The following is a 15,541-nucleotide window of genomic DNA, read 5'->3' on the forward strand; positions in this document are numbered from 1 at the left end:
TAATAATCAATAAAAATTTTTATTTTTCAACATCTTTAAAAAAACTCATCACATTAAACAACTTATCATGGAGCTTCACCTATTACTGACCTTTGACTTTATTTCTGTCATGTGAACAAAAGCTCTTAATAAAATTTCCGTTGTTCATTTAAAGTCACCATGATGGAGGACAGAGTCTGCTTTAGTCAGGCTCTTCAACTTCTTGCTATAAAAGTCTTTTATTTTGGCTGCTATAATTAGTGTTAATCACACTATTTATACATATAGCATAGAAAGCCAAAAGAAAATTAAAGTGTCAGTCTGAAGAGATTATTAATGATATCATAGCCATCCTTTCCTGCTTGTTTTCTACTTCAGTATCATATTAGTTATGTGTGAGAAATAAATAATATACATAAATGAAACAACTTAAGCTCCAACAAATAATGACTTTATAACAGGTTTAAAACACCATTTACAATGAGAATGTTTGATCTATGGCAGAACTTAAAAACACACAGACATCAACAATTAGTCTTTGAATCTCAATAATGGTGACAAACAAAAAAAAATAAAAATCTAGTAAAAAACACTCTACTGAAATATCACCTCCCAAAAACAACACAAAATAAAGGAAAAGAAAGAGATTGTAAGAACATAAAGCTGCATAATTTATTCATGCTGCAATGCATGCTGGGAACTTTGTACTATGCTGGCACCCAGCATACATTGCAGCATGAACTATGCAGCTTTTTTTTTTTAGCAACCACGGTTGAGGTTCATATCCTGATTCTTGATGTCTGTGTGTCAGAATGAGCAAGCTGGAGCTTGAATGTTTAGTGCATAAAACTTTAATTATTAATTGCATTCTAATTGTTTATTGAATCTTCCAAGAAATAGTATTGTCCCATGCAGTTTTAATGCAACTATATTTGCATAATTTTATCAATCAACTTTCTAAACACCTTGGGCCTGTTTCAGTAAGGAGGTTCAAACAACACAGAGTTTAAACTTGAACTCTGAGTTGATTTACTGAGAGATTAAAAACTCAAGAGTTTTCGGTTTCAGAACAGCTGATCTGAGTTGGGTCAATCAACTTCGAGTAGACCAACTCAGAGTTAAGCGCGCACACCGTGACTTTAAAAAGGCATTATCAGTGGAGCGCAGACATTACGAGTGACTATGGCACTATCTTATAAAAGAGATCACCATCTTTCTCCAGCTGAACTTGATGTTCTCATGCAAAGTTATAGCAAATATGAGTGTATCTATTTGAAAAGAAGCAACCATCAGTGAAGAAGAGACAGTTAGCGTAGGAAAACAGCTGCTCAAGTTAATGCCTAATTTAACTTTTTAAGTATTTAAATATTTAAGTATAATAAAATAAGTAATGTAATTTGTGACGTTTATATACTTTTTTCTAAACTTTTTTATACATTTATTAGTTTTAAATGATTTAACAGTGCACTTGTGTGTCTGCCTTTTTTATTGATCAAGTGATAGAGGTTAATATAACATTTAGAAGGTAAGCAGTACTAAAAATAATTTTTTGAAAGAATAATAATCCCATTAATCTAGTTACAGTGCATATCGAAGGTGAATTCAATTTAATTATTTATTAAAAAAGCATAAGCCATTCTAGTACAGTTCTTCTGTGTGTGACTAAAATGTAGGCAATAGCTATGTTTCCATCCAAATTCATTACATAAATTTATGTGCTAAACTGGAATATTGCATAAAAGATGCGAATAAAATTCCATCCAACGAGTCAAAGAGAAAAAAATTGTCACTTCCTGATTTAACTGGCACCAAATATCAACAGTAAAAACAGAATTTACTGTGGTAGAAGAAGCTGCGTCACTTATTTCTTTATTTAGCTTAATTAATGTACTTGCACCTCGATGTCAGAAGACAATGCTGAAACACAATGAACACGTGGAGGCGTCTGAAGCCATGAGACGCGGAGACTCTTGACACGCACCAGACGTTCGGAGGTAAATAATAATATACACTAATACTGAAACAGTTCAGGCATTTTAGAATGACTAAAACAATTTTTAAGACGTGTTACAGTGTTCTCAGCCTCCATTTACACACATTTTCATTATCATATGATCATGATCTTTTTTTTAATGTACATACTGTAATTTGTTCAGTAAAAGTGTTTCCATCGTAGTTTATGCGCACATTTTCTATCGAATAAAAGTTTATCCTACTCAGTTATGTGCGTTTTTTATGCATATTTTAAAAAGTTATGTGCATCATGACGTTTCTATCAATTCGTTTTTATGCACGTATCCAAAATGAGCATTAAAATAGGTGGGTGGAAACGTAAGGCTCAGGCGAGAAATACCGCTTCATCTTTAAAAAAGATGAGGAGACCGACAGAAACTCTGAGTTTAGAGAATAAAACCTGCTTCTGACCAGGTTAGATTCACAGAGTAAGTTACAACAGTAACTGACTCTGAGTTAAAGTTAACTCTCTTTCAGAAACAGGCTTGACTTACCCTGATTTCTCGAGTTTAACAAACCTGCCATTTTGAAACGGAAAACCCAGAGTTTCTCTCATTTCAGGGTTAAAATACTCTGAGTTTTCAGTTAACCTCCTTTCTGAAACAGGCCCCAGGTGTTTTAGAATGACCAAAACAACATTTTAGACGCTCTGCAGTGTGCTCAGCCTGCTGGTTTGTGCATTCACACACATTTGTATCATCATATCTCTTATAACCAACCTTTTTTAATGCACAAACTGGAATTTGTTCAGTAAAGGTGCTTGCGTACTTTACGTAAGTTTATCTTTTCTTATAAAATAAAAAGTTTATCCTACTCAGTTATGCGCATGTTTTTTATGCCAATATTTCAAAAGTTATGTGCATCATGACATTTCCATCAACTAATTTTTTTATGCTCATAGCCCATCCAAAATGCACTTAAAAATAGGTGGCTGGAAACGTAAGGCTAAGCGAGAAAAAGGAAAGGAGACTGACAAAAACTCACGAGTTTAGAGAATAAAACCTGCTACTGACCAGGTAGGTTCACAGAGTAAGTTACCACGGTAACTGACTCGCAGTTAAAGTTAGATCTCTTTCAGAAACTGGCTTACCCTGCTTTCTCAAGTTTGACAAACCTGCCATTTTGAAATGATAACTCAGACTTTCTCTCATTTCAGGATTAAAATACTCTGAGTTTTCACTTGACCTCCTTTCTGAAACAGGGCCCTGAACTCATATGCTATTGTTTTAGAACTTCAATTGCCTATTTGAGAAATGACCAGGATTAATAAACTTGCTCCACAAACAAATGTGTTCATGACTATACATACAAAAAACAATAAAATAAGAAAATATGACTTTGCAACATCAAGCAGCATTAGGCATGGGCCAGTATAAGATTCTGACGGTATGATAAGCTTGAATAAAAATATCATGGTTTAACTGTACTTTTTCCCTTTGAACAAAATATTTTCATTGGAGAAACTTTTACAATATCTTGGAGCAGTAAACATGTCTGGCAAAATCATTCAAATGAATAATTGACAACTGCTGTCTTCATTTGTTTTAAAAATACAGATTTATTTACAATTTAAAACCTCATAATTTGGATACATTTTCTCCTGGAGATACTGTTGTCCTAAAAAACTTAAAATAAAACATTTTTAAAAAGTATATACTGTAGGAACAATACAGCAGAAAATATTGGCGGTTTTAAAACCTTGACTTTTCTCAAACCGAGGTATACCTTGTAAACTGTCCCTTGCCTAAGCAGCATAACACTGTTTTTAGGATCTAAAAATTCATCTTTTAAAAAAAAAGTCTCAAGCAAAAAGATTTCAATGGCGGTGCCTGCTGGTACGTGAAGAATTTGGTCAATACTGACAAACTTTACGCTCAAATGTTTGCATATCATCAGCATGCTGTAATCCATTTCTTAAACAGCAAAAGTCATTTTTAGACTAGTTTGGCCAGTTGTAGTCAGTGCAATGCTAAACATTATTTTTCCACTATAATGTGTTTGTTTTGTCTCATGTCATTCCACAGCAACATCATATAGTTTGGAATACTGTACAATGTTTTATAATAATTAATTATTTTAGTGTCCATTTCATTCAGCATATTTAATATTGGGGGCATCCACGTTTTCTGACATACTTTAAACCAGAGTTTCTGCAGGTTTCACCAAGTTAAATTTAAGACATTAAGACATTTTTAAGACCATTATGAATGAAATTTTAGACTCATAAAGGGCTAAAGATTTTTTCAAATGGCCCAGATAGAAAGGATTTTATTTTCCCTATCAAAAATAAATAATAATAATTTTATACATGTAATTATACAATAATAAATGAATAATAAAAACATTTAATATTTTAGATATTTCTTAGCAAAAGATCTTAAATATTGTGTAAAAACAAGCAAGCTCTACTTCACTTTTTTCCAACATAAATTTTCTTTAAAAAAAAACAATTAACAAGTGCATTAAAAGTTTAATAAAAAAAAAAAATATGCACAACAGTCTGTCCTCAGCAGTAAATACATGGAGCACGTTTAAACATGTGTTATTGTAAGGAAAACAATTAAAGCATTATGATAAATAGAGTTAAAATGACCTTTTTGAATAAAAAGTTTACTGTTTTATTGAGGTGGATAGTTAATGATTGTATGGGGTTTGACCAGATTGAGCAGCAAAACATGAACAAAGGAAAATGAAAACTTGTTTAAAAAAGATTTAAGACCTACAATACAACATTTCAGTAAATTTAAGACTTTAAGGCCTAAAATTTTGATTTTGTATTTTACAACCCCGCATAAACCCTGTTTAAACACAATAGCCCTGGTAATTAGTTTTTATAACATTAATTTAGTTCTAACTCAGAGAGAGAGAGAGAGAGAGAGAGTTTTAATTTTATTGCCATTTCAGCGTCTATGGCTATGTCATGGCAAAAGGAAAATAGATCAAGTAAAAATATTCTAACAATTAAAAGTCATCAACAGCAATAAATAATGTACAAGGTAAAACATATAAATAATAATGATAATATATAAGATAAAAATCTAAAACAGTTTTATAAGATTTCCTTTTGATAAAAATTCTCCAACTTTAGATGGATTCACGTTTAAAAATATTTCCTTTAAAGTCTCTCCAGATAAATATTGTTGTCTGATGGGCATTCCACAAGAATATGTTTAACTGTTTGGTTTCTGTTGCAATAAAGGCATTTTGGTGGTTCTTCTCCTTTGAGTAAATGTTCATGTGTGAGTCTCGTGTGTTCTAACTCAGATAAAATCTGTAAGAACTAGTAACAACTACTAGAAACAAGTTTAAACCCATAAAGAAGTTGAGGGGGAAAAAGGGAATTGTGATCAACGTGACATGCAAATGGAAATACTAAGCCAACACTATCACCGTAATAGCAGATATCTTTTATGAGAATACTGTAGGTCAAATATCGACAGCTCAGTTAAACTTTAATTTATTATTTTTAATTAATTTTGTATAGCGCCTGTGCTCTCAAGAACTCTTTACAAACAGTAGAACAAGAAAAGCAATAACCTTAAGAAGGTAGAGAAAATGGGAGACTAATAATACATAAAAGAATGACAAAAGACATGAGAACAAGTAACAAAAAAAACTTGTTACTGTCTTTCAATAAGTGCTTATGTGCATTTAGTAGAACTAGGCAGCACACTCAGGGCTACAAGATGGATTTAATTTAGTATTCTTATTATTAAAATATATCTAAATGAGGATCAAATGACTGAGTTGGTCTTTGAGAATGAAAACCAACCTGTTAGTTCCTGCAGATCTTCCTGTTTGACTGTGAATGTTTCTTCAATCTCCACATCTTCACTCTCCTCTTTAACAAACGCCATCTTTATAACAGTGTGGAGATCAGTCGCTTCAGCAGGAGTTCTTCTCTGTGTTCGGACACTTCCTGTTTAAAATGAATAAAACAATGAACAGATACAAAAATAACTTATCTTCAACACTTGCTGCAACAGTTTCTTTATATGAGAGTAATTAAAAAGAAATTAAGTAAAAGAGTGAGTCCGAGCAAGAAACAATGAGCTGATTAAAAGTAGTACTCTGTTTATTATATATAGTGATGTAAACTTAGAATGGAGTGATATTACGCTATTGAATCAAGTAAACCTTCATCATTAAGACACCTATTACACACTTTTCTGTTGCTTTATTCAAACAATATAGGTAATATAAACCATAAAGTTAGTTTTATATTTACACACTCGTTCATTTAGAAGTCTCTATATTATTTACCATGTTACTTTGAATATTCGATGCAAGTGTTAATTAAAAACAACTTTAACTGTTTATTTGACAGTGAACACTGTTGTACTTTGATAGTCATTTGCTGCTAATATGATTTCACTATTTAGAGTTTGCAAATAATACTTTTAGGAAATTATATTAAGTGGAAGTCAGAATGTGCGAATATAAAACCAACTTTACCTCTATGTAAAATAGTAACGTTGTATAAAGGGTTAAAATATATGTGCATTTAGGAGAACTAGGCAGCAAACTCAGGGCTGCAAGATGGATTTAATTTAGTATTCTTATTATTAAAATATATCTGAATGAGGATCAGATGACTGCGTTGGTCTTTGAGAATGAAAATTAACCTGTTTGTTCCTGCAGATCTTCCTGTTTGACTGTGAATGTTTCTTCAATCTTCACATCTTCACTCTCCTCTTTAATAAACGCCATCTTTATAACAGTGTGGAGATCAGTCGCTTCAGCAGGAGGTTTTCTCTGTGTTTGGACACTTTATTCTGTTTAAAATTATCAAAACAATAAAAATGTCCTGTTTAAAATAAATAAAACAATGAACAGAAACAAAATAACTTCTCTTCAACACTTGCTTCAACTGTTTTTTTTATATAAGAGTTATTAACAAAAATAAATCAGTTAAGTCCGAGCAAGAAACAAAAGCCACAAATGAGCTGATTAAAACCAGTACATCATCTCTTATATGAAGTGATGTATACTTAGAATGGAATAACATGCAGTTTAATAAATTAAATCTTCATTAAAATAATTACACACATCTCTGTTTACTTATTCAAACAATAGCTCTCATTACTGTGAGTAAAATAATTCTTCGTTGTATAAAGGGTCAAAATAATAATGTCAACAGCAGGTACATGATTAAGCATCGGATGAAAACCTGAAACTTTAATCAATCGCTTTATATTTAAGTAAACGTTTTAAAACACAAACCTTTGTCCCGTTAAATCCAGCGCAAGAGTGGCGCAGCCTTATGACGTCATGCGTCACGCCAAAATAAAAGTCTTTTATTTTGTTTAGCTTTTTTTGCCACTTACTATTGCAGTCATGACTTATTGATATTTATCTCGTTTTCTTCTTTACACTTGCTCTCTCACACACACAGAGACACAGATATTCATTATTTGAAGATAAAAAAAACTTTAACACATTTAGGGCAATTTGAAAAACGTTTTTAGGGTCATTAACACAGGATCATTATATTTGATTTAAGAGATGAATATAAACTTTTTAACAAAACTACTAACTCGTAAAGCAAAAATTAAACCTGACTCCACATAACACACAGATTTAAAGATTTATAAATGTATAATTGTCTGACCATAATTAATACTTAATTAATATCATTTATGTAGACTTATTTTATTTGAAATTTCTTTTATATTTTTTTCTATCTGCCAAGTGAATAATACCCTGATAAATAATTGACAAATTTATTTTAATGCTAAATCTCAAGCCCTGACATAGTTTTTAAAGTAGATAGCAAAATCCTGAGTGTAATTATACAATTTTTAATATCTTAAAATATGACAATATTTCCAAAATATTTTTTTAGAAAATAACTTACAGATGATGTCAGAGACTTTTTCAGAGTCCAGTCGTGGCTTAGCTGCTTTGCCTCTGAAGGCATTTGAACATTTGCCAGTGTAGCAGTGTGTACCAAGGGTGTTCCTTCCAAACACGGCTACTAGTAGATCTTTTGTGGCCTTTTTGGGGTCAGTGCAATTCACATGGGCAAACTGTTCACATGTGATTGAATTATTGGGGCCAGGTAATTCCAGACAGTTTTGATCAAAGTTCAAAATAAATGTATTTCCCTCAAACATTAGAATGTTGACAATAAACAAACTAATATGTTGTGCATTTTAGTAGACACACTGCAAATTTTAGATAGTAGATTTAACTACCTTGGAGTTAAAATTAACACTCCCTCAGAGTTTATTTGGGAACCACAATAAAAGTGTTAAAAATAACCCTTTTGAAAGTGTTAACATTATCAACACCAAGAGAGTGTTAATTAGCAAACTCTTATTGTGTAAAATATCTGTTAAATTTAGTAAAAATACCAGCAGCTGTGGTTGCCAGAATCTTTCTGTATACATTTACAAAAAATAACCATATTTCATGAACTGATACAATGTTCAGTTTACAAAATCATAGCTTAGTGCACAAAAATGTCATTAGATATATTAATATGTTCATGTGTGATTGCAACTAGCGACCAGATTTTGACTGCATTAGTAACTACAGTTACCTTTAAACAAAAGAAGATGCAGCATAACATCAAATACTTTCAGGTCATCTTGGCATTGAACACAGACGCTACTTTCCTCCACAATGGTGACACAAAAAACGTTTTGCTGTTTTATTTTTCCTTTCTTGATTTTACAGAAAAATACCGGCAGCTGTGGTTGCCAGTAATCTGCTGTTTTTAACATTTTGTATATGTAAATTCAGTTTACAGAATTATTTTTGTTGAAAATACATTCCACAGTCTTTATTTTTTTCTAACATACTTTTCCCCAACTGTTCACTAAAATCATCATCATGTACCACTTCAGCAATTTGCCTGGCATGTTCCTCTTTAGTTTTTACTTGGAATGATCCTGACTGGACCCCCTTTTCCTGGATTTCACACCTCCTGACAATTAAAAATCGACATGTGTGTTTATCTGTGGAACTCTCCTGTAATCCTGCAAATGGAATGAACACCTACACAGCAAACTTTGGATAGTAGATTTAACTACCTTAGAGTTAAAATTAACACTCCCTCAGAGTTTATATGGGAACCACTATAAGTGTTAAAAATAACACTTTTGAAAGTGATAACATTGTCAACACCAAGAGAGTGTTAATTAGCAAACTCTTATTGTGTAAAATATGTTAAATTTCCGAAAAAATACCAGCAGCTGTGGTTGCCAGAATCTTTCTGTGAAAAACATGGAAGTTTTATAGAACTGTATAAATTTACAAAAAATAACCATATTTCATGAACTAATACAATGTTTGGTTTATAAAATCATAGCTTATTGCAAAAAAAATGTAAAGTCTTTAGATGCAATAATGTTTTCATGTGTGATTGCAATTAGCAAACAGATTTTGACTGCATTAGTAACTACACAGTTACCTTTAAACAAAAGAAGATGCAGCATAACATCAAATACTCTCAGTTCATCTTGGACTTGAACAGAGACGCTATTATCCTCCACAATGGTGACACAAAAACCTGTTTAGCTGTTTTTCATTTTTTTTTTTTTTTCATTTTTAGATTTTACGGAAAAATACCAGCAGCTGTGGTTGCCAGTAATCTGCTGTTTTTAACATTCATAAATTCAGTTTACAGAATATTTCTGTTAAAAACACATTCAACAGTCTGTATTTTTTATCAATCTCACACTGCAAATTTTAGATTTAGTAGATTTAACTACCTTAGAGTTAAAATTAACACTCCCTCAGTGTTTATATGGGAACCACTATAAGTGTTAAAATAACATTTTTGAAAGTGTTAAAATTTTTAACACCCAGAGTGTTAATTAGCAAACTCTTATTGTGTAAAATATCTGTTAAATGTATGTCAAAATACTGGCAGCAGTGGTTGCCAGTAATCTGCTGTTTTCAACATTTTAGATTCGTAAATTCAGTTTCCAGAATATTTCTGTTAAAAACAAATCCCATAGTCTGTATTTTTCATTCGAACACACGTAAGCCTTAAATTCCACAGCAAAATCCTAACTAGTGTCCTCACTACAGAGGGCTGAACACTTAGACAGTGATGAAGTTAATGAGACAATTAAGTGTCTAATTAAAGGAGGATTGAGAATTGTTGATGAACAACTGTTAACAAGCAGAATCACTGAAGGACAGAAAAACACAAGCCAAAACCAAAGATGAAATCAACTGAGAAAAAAAAACTCTAAATAAAATAATAATCAATAAAAATAAAACAAATTACACAATAAAAAATGTTATTTTTCAACATCTTTAAAAAAACTCATCAAATTAAACAACTTATCATGGAGCTTCACCTATTACTGACCAGTGACTTTATTTCTGTCATGTGAACAAAAGCTCTTAATGAAATTTCTGTTGTTCATTTGAAGTCACCATGATGGAGGACAGAGTCTGCTTTAGTCAAGCTCTTCAACTTCTTACCATAAAAGTCTTTTATTTTGGCTGCTATAGATGGTGTTAATTACACTATTTAAACATATAGCATGGAAAGCCGAAAGAAAATTAAAGTGTCAGTCTGAAGCGATTATTAATGATAACATAGCCATCCTTTCCTGCTTGTTTTCTAATTCAATATCATATTAGTTATGTGTGAGAAATAAATAATATACATAAATGAAACCACTGAAGCTCCAATAAAATAAAACAATATTTACAATGAGAATGTTTGATCTATGGCAGAACTCAAAAACACACAGACATCAACAATTAGTCTTTAAATCTCAATAATGGTGACAAACAAAAAAATAAAATCAAGTAAAAAAAAAACACTGCTGAAATATCACCTCCCAAAAACAACACAAAATAAAGGAAAAGAAAGAGATTGTACGAACATAAAGCTGCATAATTTATTCATGCTGCAATGCATGCTGGGAGCTTTGTACTATGCTGGCACCCAGCATGCATTGCGGCATGAACTATGCAGCTTTTTTTTTTGCAACCACGGTTGAGCTTCATATCCTGATTCTTGATGTCTGTGTGTCATAATGCACAAGCCGGAGCTTAAATGTTTAGTGCATGACACTCTAATTATTAATTGCGTCCTAATTGATTGTTGAATTTTCTATGAAAAGCAGCAGACTGCCAGTAGTATTGTCCCATGCAGTTTTAAAACAACTATTTTTGAATATCTTTATGAATCAACTTATTAAACACCTGAAATTATATCTAGAACAATTAAACATAAACGTATAGTTTCTCTTGATCTTTCTTGCTATAGCTGATGAGTTTTAGAAACACAGCTATAACAGTCAGAGAAACATTAGAATATAAGAATAAAGCTTTAAGAGCTCAAATAAGCAGCCTCTGATCTCCATGATGGTGAGGTCAAATGAAATATTTTTAATAAAAAAATATAAACCTCTGTTCATTGTCAAATATTCTTACAGAAATGAAGTCAAACTGTAATCAGTGAAGCTGCTTATACTATTATTTAATGGAGTTGTTTATTCCTCTGTTTTAATTCAGTTGGTTTGGTGTGAGGCTGTGTCTGTAGTTTTATTTCTTCCTTCAATTTCTTATTCCTTCAGTGATTGTGCTTGTTAACAGCAGGTGTTCTACAGCAGGTGTCTGAATTCACTTATTTGTGGTCATTCCTTCTGTCTAGTGGACTAAACTAATTGACTAATTTAAGGGCCAGGTGAATGAGGGTGTGGCGAGATTTCAGACACTCTGATTAGTTTCTCAAATACAAGGGTTTTCTACAAAGGCAGATACATGTTACTTTGTGTGACAAGGAGGCAAATCAGCTTCTAATGCCGATCTAACTCTAGAATTTTAACACTTTACTCTGAATTACCTCAACACTTGAAATTTAACACCAATGAATTTGCTGTGTAGATTATCAGATGACAATACACTTCCTTTCACACAATCTACTAACTGTTCACTATATACACCATGTGTTTCCAAGAGTTTTAAAGTCTTGAACAAATGGGTGCAAGACAACCATGCTGTTTTACAGTGCTACCCCCTGCAGTGGTGGATTATTGTGGGTGCAGTGGTGGGTTATTTTTCGTTGCAGTGGTGGTTCTTGGAACAGAAACAAAGACGAACAGGACGATGACCAGATGAGGAATCAGGAAGGCTGGAGTACCTGGTCTCACTGTGACAGCTGTGAACTTAAAAAGGTGTATTCAGTTGTTCACTGTAGAACTTCTTAGTCAACTAAAGAGCTTCAAGTCAATTTAATTCAAGGCCAAGCTTTACTGGTTTTAGATGAACTGAGAATAAATTTTCTGCTTAAAATAAAGGTGGCTGTTACTCCATCATTCTAAATAATCTTTCTATTTCTAATTATATCATCAAGGATTTTCAATGAATTAAAATCAGTTTAAATGAACAATTCAGTAAGTTGTTTTTACTGTAATTTATTTAATTTACTTTCTGTAATAAAGTTGTTTGTTAAATCTTTTACATTAAATTTTAAATCTTCATCTGTGTTTTGTGAAACTTTGATAAAAATTAGGTTTAAATAATAATTTTCTAAATAATTTGCAATACTTTAAACATAAATACATGTACAATGTTAAAAAAGAATCTTGCAATGTTATACAAATTATTACTTTGAACTTTCTTTTTAATTATTGTAAGAATCATTGTTAGTGATTTTGTACCAATAACATCTGATCATAGAAAAACAGCAGATCTCCATGCTGAAAATGCAGCTTTGAATCACAAGAATAAGTGACATTTAAAATGACAATTATAAAGAAAACAGTTTGTACTGGCCTCACTAACACTGGCTGCCTGACTGTTCAGTCAGCAACATAAAAGCATAAAGAACCACAGATGCAGTTTGAAGATCTGTCTTTTTTTGGTCCTGATTCTTTTTTGTAAAACAGTAAAAATGAAATAAATCTCTTTGACTCTCTCATATAAATCTTGTACAGTGTGTTTTATCACATCATAATGTTCTCCTGATGAAATCAGCCATCATGAATGAGTAGCTATACAAACAAAACTATATTCTTTAACAGAAAAAATTGTTACATTTATCAAATCAGTTTACAAAAAATTGTGCTTACAGGGTATTACCCTTGATGGAAATATCTAAACTATTAGCACAACCCTTTAACGCTGTTTATTTCCAAATAAAAGTGAAATTGAAAGCAACACTTTCCGCTACCGATATCAACCAGCAGATGGCGCTCGACACCACAGAAACTCAAGTCCATTTATTATGTGCCACACATATTACCATTTGCCTTGATTCAGTCATACCCAGGCACGTGCACACATAGGGCTCAACCTGTGCAGTGCACAAGCCCTTTTTAGTCTTGGATAGAAAGTGCCCTTCCAAAATGATCAAAAGTGCCCCCGCGACGCGACACACCGTTCGTCCCGCCCTTCAGTAGGCGCACGACAACACTGATCTTGAGTATGGGCGCTCAACCCCCCCTTCCCCGCTTTACAGTACGCGCGCGACAACACAGCTGATCAGAACGCGCGCGAAAACACAGCTGATCAGAACGTGCGCGACAACACAGCTGATCAGAACGCGCGCGACAACATCACTCTTCAGTACGCGAGCGACAACAAACCCCCCCCCCCCACTTTTTCAAAAAAAAAATTTACTTTTATGTTTTTTTTGTTTTTTTTTTTTTAATTTAAAAAAACAGCTAATTTCAGCTGACAACATTTTTTAAAGATTTTTGAGGCGGGATCAAAATCGGCGACGTAGCGCAATATGTGCTACATGCCTTCCGAAGGCAAGACAGACCTGCCAGTGCGAAGCTGTGAGATCCTACATTGATGGGTGAGACCGCGTCCACAGACCCACAGCACACAGTATTTAGCCGTTCATGAAGGCTCGTATGTGTTTGTTATCATGATCCACAGTGTTTGTTGCATGTTTTTCCCTAAGATCCTGTCAGGGCCAATACAGCAAAGCTGTGTGTGTGCAGCAAGCATTTTTGACGGAAGAGCAGTACGAGAATTGGAGAATGGCGGACATTGTCTTTTATCAGGAGTTTGTTCACATTTAGACACATCGCCGTGCTGTTGTGTTCGCCTAAATCCTCTAGATTACCAACAGGGCTAATGGTTGAAATAGACAGGGCAAGAGGCCTGCTGCACTGAGCCTGCATTCAGACCTATGGTTCAGACAAGGGGATTAAGGGAAAAGTCTTCAATTATAGAGTTTATATGAACATGATTATCTTTATAATGATATAAATTGTGGTTATGTGTATATGAAATTACGAATAACAAATGTAGCTGGGCATTACATTACTGTTTATTTCTTTGCATTTTAACTTTATAAACTATAAAATCACGCATTTCATTCTGTGAGCTAACTGACAACAGTTGTTCACTGCCCTCCTTCTCCCCTGCTGGACACGCCCACTCCTGCCCTTTGCTCGCGGAGCAAAATCAGGAATCGAATGGAAGCCTGGCTCAATAACCCACACAATTCAAAAGAATGGAACCAGTTGTGAGTGTTTGTGATTGTGAGGTATAACCAATAAAGAGAAAATGATCACAATGAATATTGATAAAGTTAATGAATGTAAAAATGATTGAGAAATAAAATCGACACATGCAAGTGTGAAAACATTACACAGAGTTGTGCAGTTCCCAGAAGTTCCTGATGCCTTTCACACAAATTCTTTCAAAACAGCCACATCAACACTACAAGAAGAAATGGCTGCATTATTGCTTTTTGCCTCAGCTGATGTGATGGAACTATTTATACATTATACATTTAACAAAACATATTGTTTTACAAAATTATCTAAGATATAATTAAGTCATTCCTGGCGTTCTGTAATATTTCAGTCCCCCATATTTTTTTATAGTGGTTGTCGACTTAAATGACATGTTAAAAGCATTTTTCATTGATCTACTTTGTACATTATAATGAATAAAAAGATACATTAAATGCAGCTTTAGCATAAAAAATATAATTTGTCTGTCACAAACCAAGCTATTTGTCATGCCCCCGAGGCACTTCTTTGAAATTGCATGTAGACACAGTGTTTAATTTTTTTTTTTTGTATTACAACTATTTATTTGTGTACTTGTGATAAATAAAAAATAAGATTTTTAAATAAAAAACAGGCTACAAAGTTATGTCCCTCAATATAAACTCAACCCTGTCACACCAGCAATTCTCCACCTACAGCAATTCAGAGTCTACTCTTATATGACATCCAAACGGAAAGTGACATCATTCAGCTCTCTTTCTCAGCATGGTACAAAAGAAGCTATATTTTCATTTATTTACATTTTTTGATTTTATTATAGTTAGGAAGGATGCGGTCAAGCTTAACAATTCAACCCCGTAACGTAAAACTAAGATGGAATATGATTGTTTTTTTATTTCCAAACAATATAACATATTCTCGTTTAATTGCTGCCATGTGGGCATTCTCTTTTAAACCACACAAGGAGCAGAGGACATTCTGCTTTAAAAACTCAACCCCATCACACATGTCATTGTTTTGGGTATATTCACCTAATTAATCAGGAATATTCATTAAAAAACATAAAAAAAATTTGTGTTACTGATAGAATATTTGAAGCTGTG

At 32.9% G+C, this 15,541-nt stretch overlaps 2 protein-coding genes across 6 annotated transcripts in view; both read right to left on the reverse strand.

Annotated features, from left to right (window-relative positions):
* LOC110439461 (uncharacterized) overlaps positions 1-15,541 on the reverse strand; it is a 1,085,403-nt gene that overhangs the window by 782,952 nt on the left and 286,910 nt on the right. The gene's annotated exons all lie outside the window — the stretch shown is intronic.
* The window catches only part of LOC141381691 (uncharacterized), a 105,027-nt gene that overhangs the window by 23,473 nt on the left and 66,013 nt on the right, over positions 1-15,541 (reverse strand). For 2 of the 5 annotated variants that reach the window (XM_073947996.1, XM_073947994.1), the window contains exons 1-3: positions 7,216-7,254; positions 6,618-6,799; positions 5,765-5,911 (exon numbers count right to left, since the gene is read on the reverse strand). In XM_073947996.1, the coding sequence (XP_073804097.1) occupies positions 5,765-5,911; positions 6,618-6,702 (232 nt within the window). In that variant the 5' untranslated portion in view covers positions 6,703-6,799; positions 7,216-7,254. Of the gene's footprint in view, positions 1-5,764; positions 5,912-6,617; positions 6,800-7,215; positions 7,255-15,541 lie in introns of those variants that run through there. The other 3 variants (XM_073947995.1, XM_073947993.1, XM_073947992.1) reach the window with 2 other exon arrangements.

The sequence above is a fragment of the Danio rerio genome, chromosome 4, assembly GCF_049306965.1.
Source record: "Danio rerio strain Tuebingen ecotype United States chromosome 4, GRCz12tu, whole genome shotgun sequence".
NCBI lineage: Eukaryota > Metazoa > Chordata > Actinopteri > Cypriniformes > Danionidae > Danio > Danio rerio.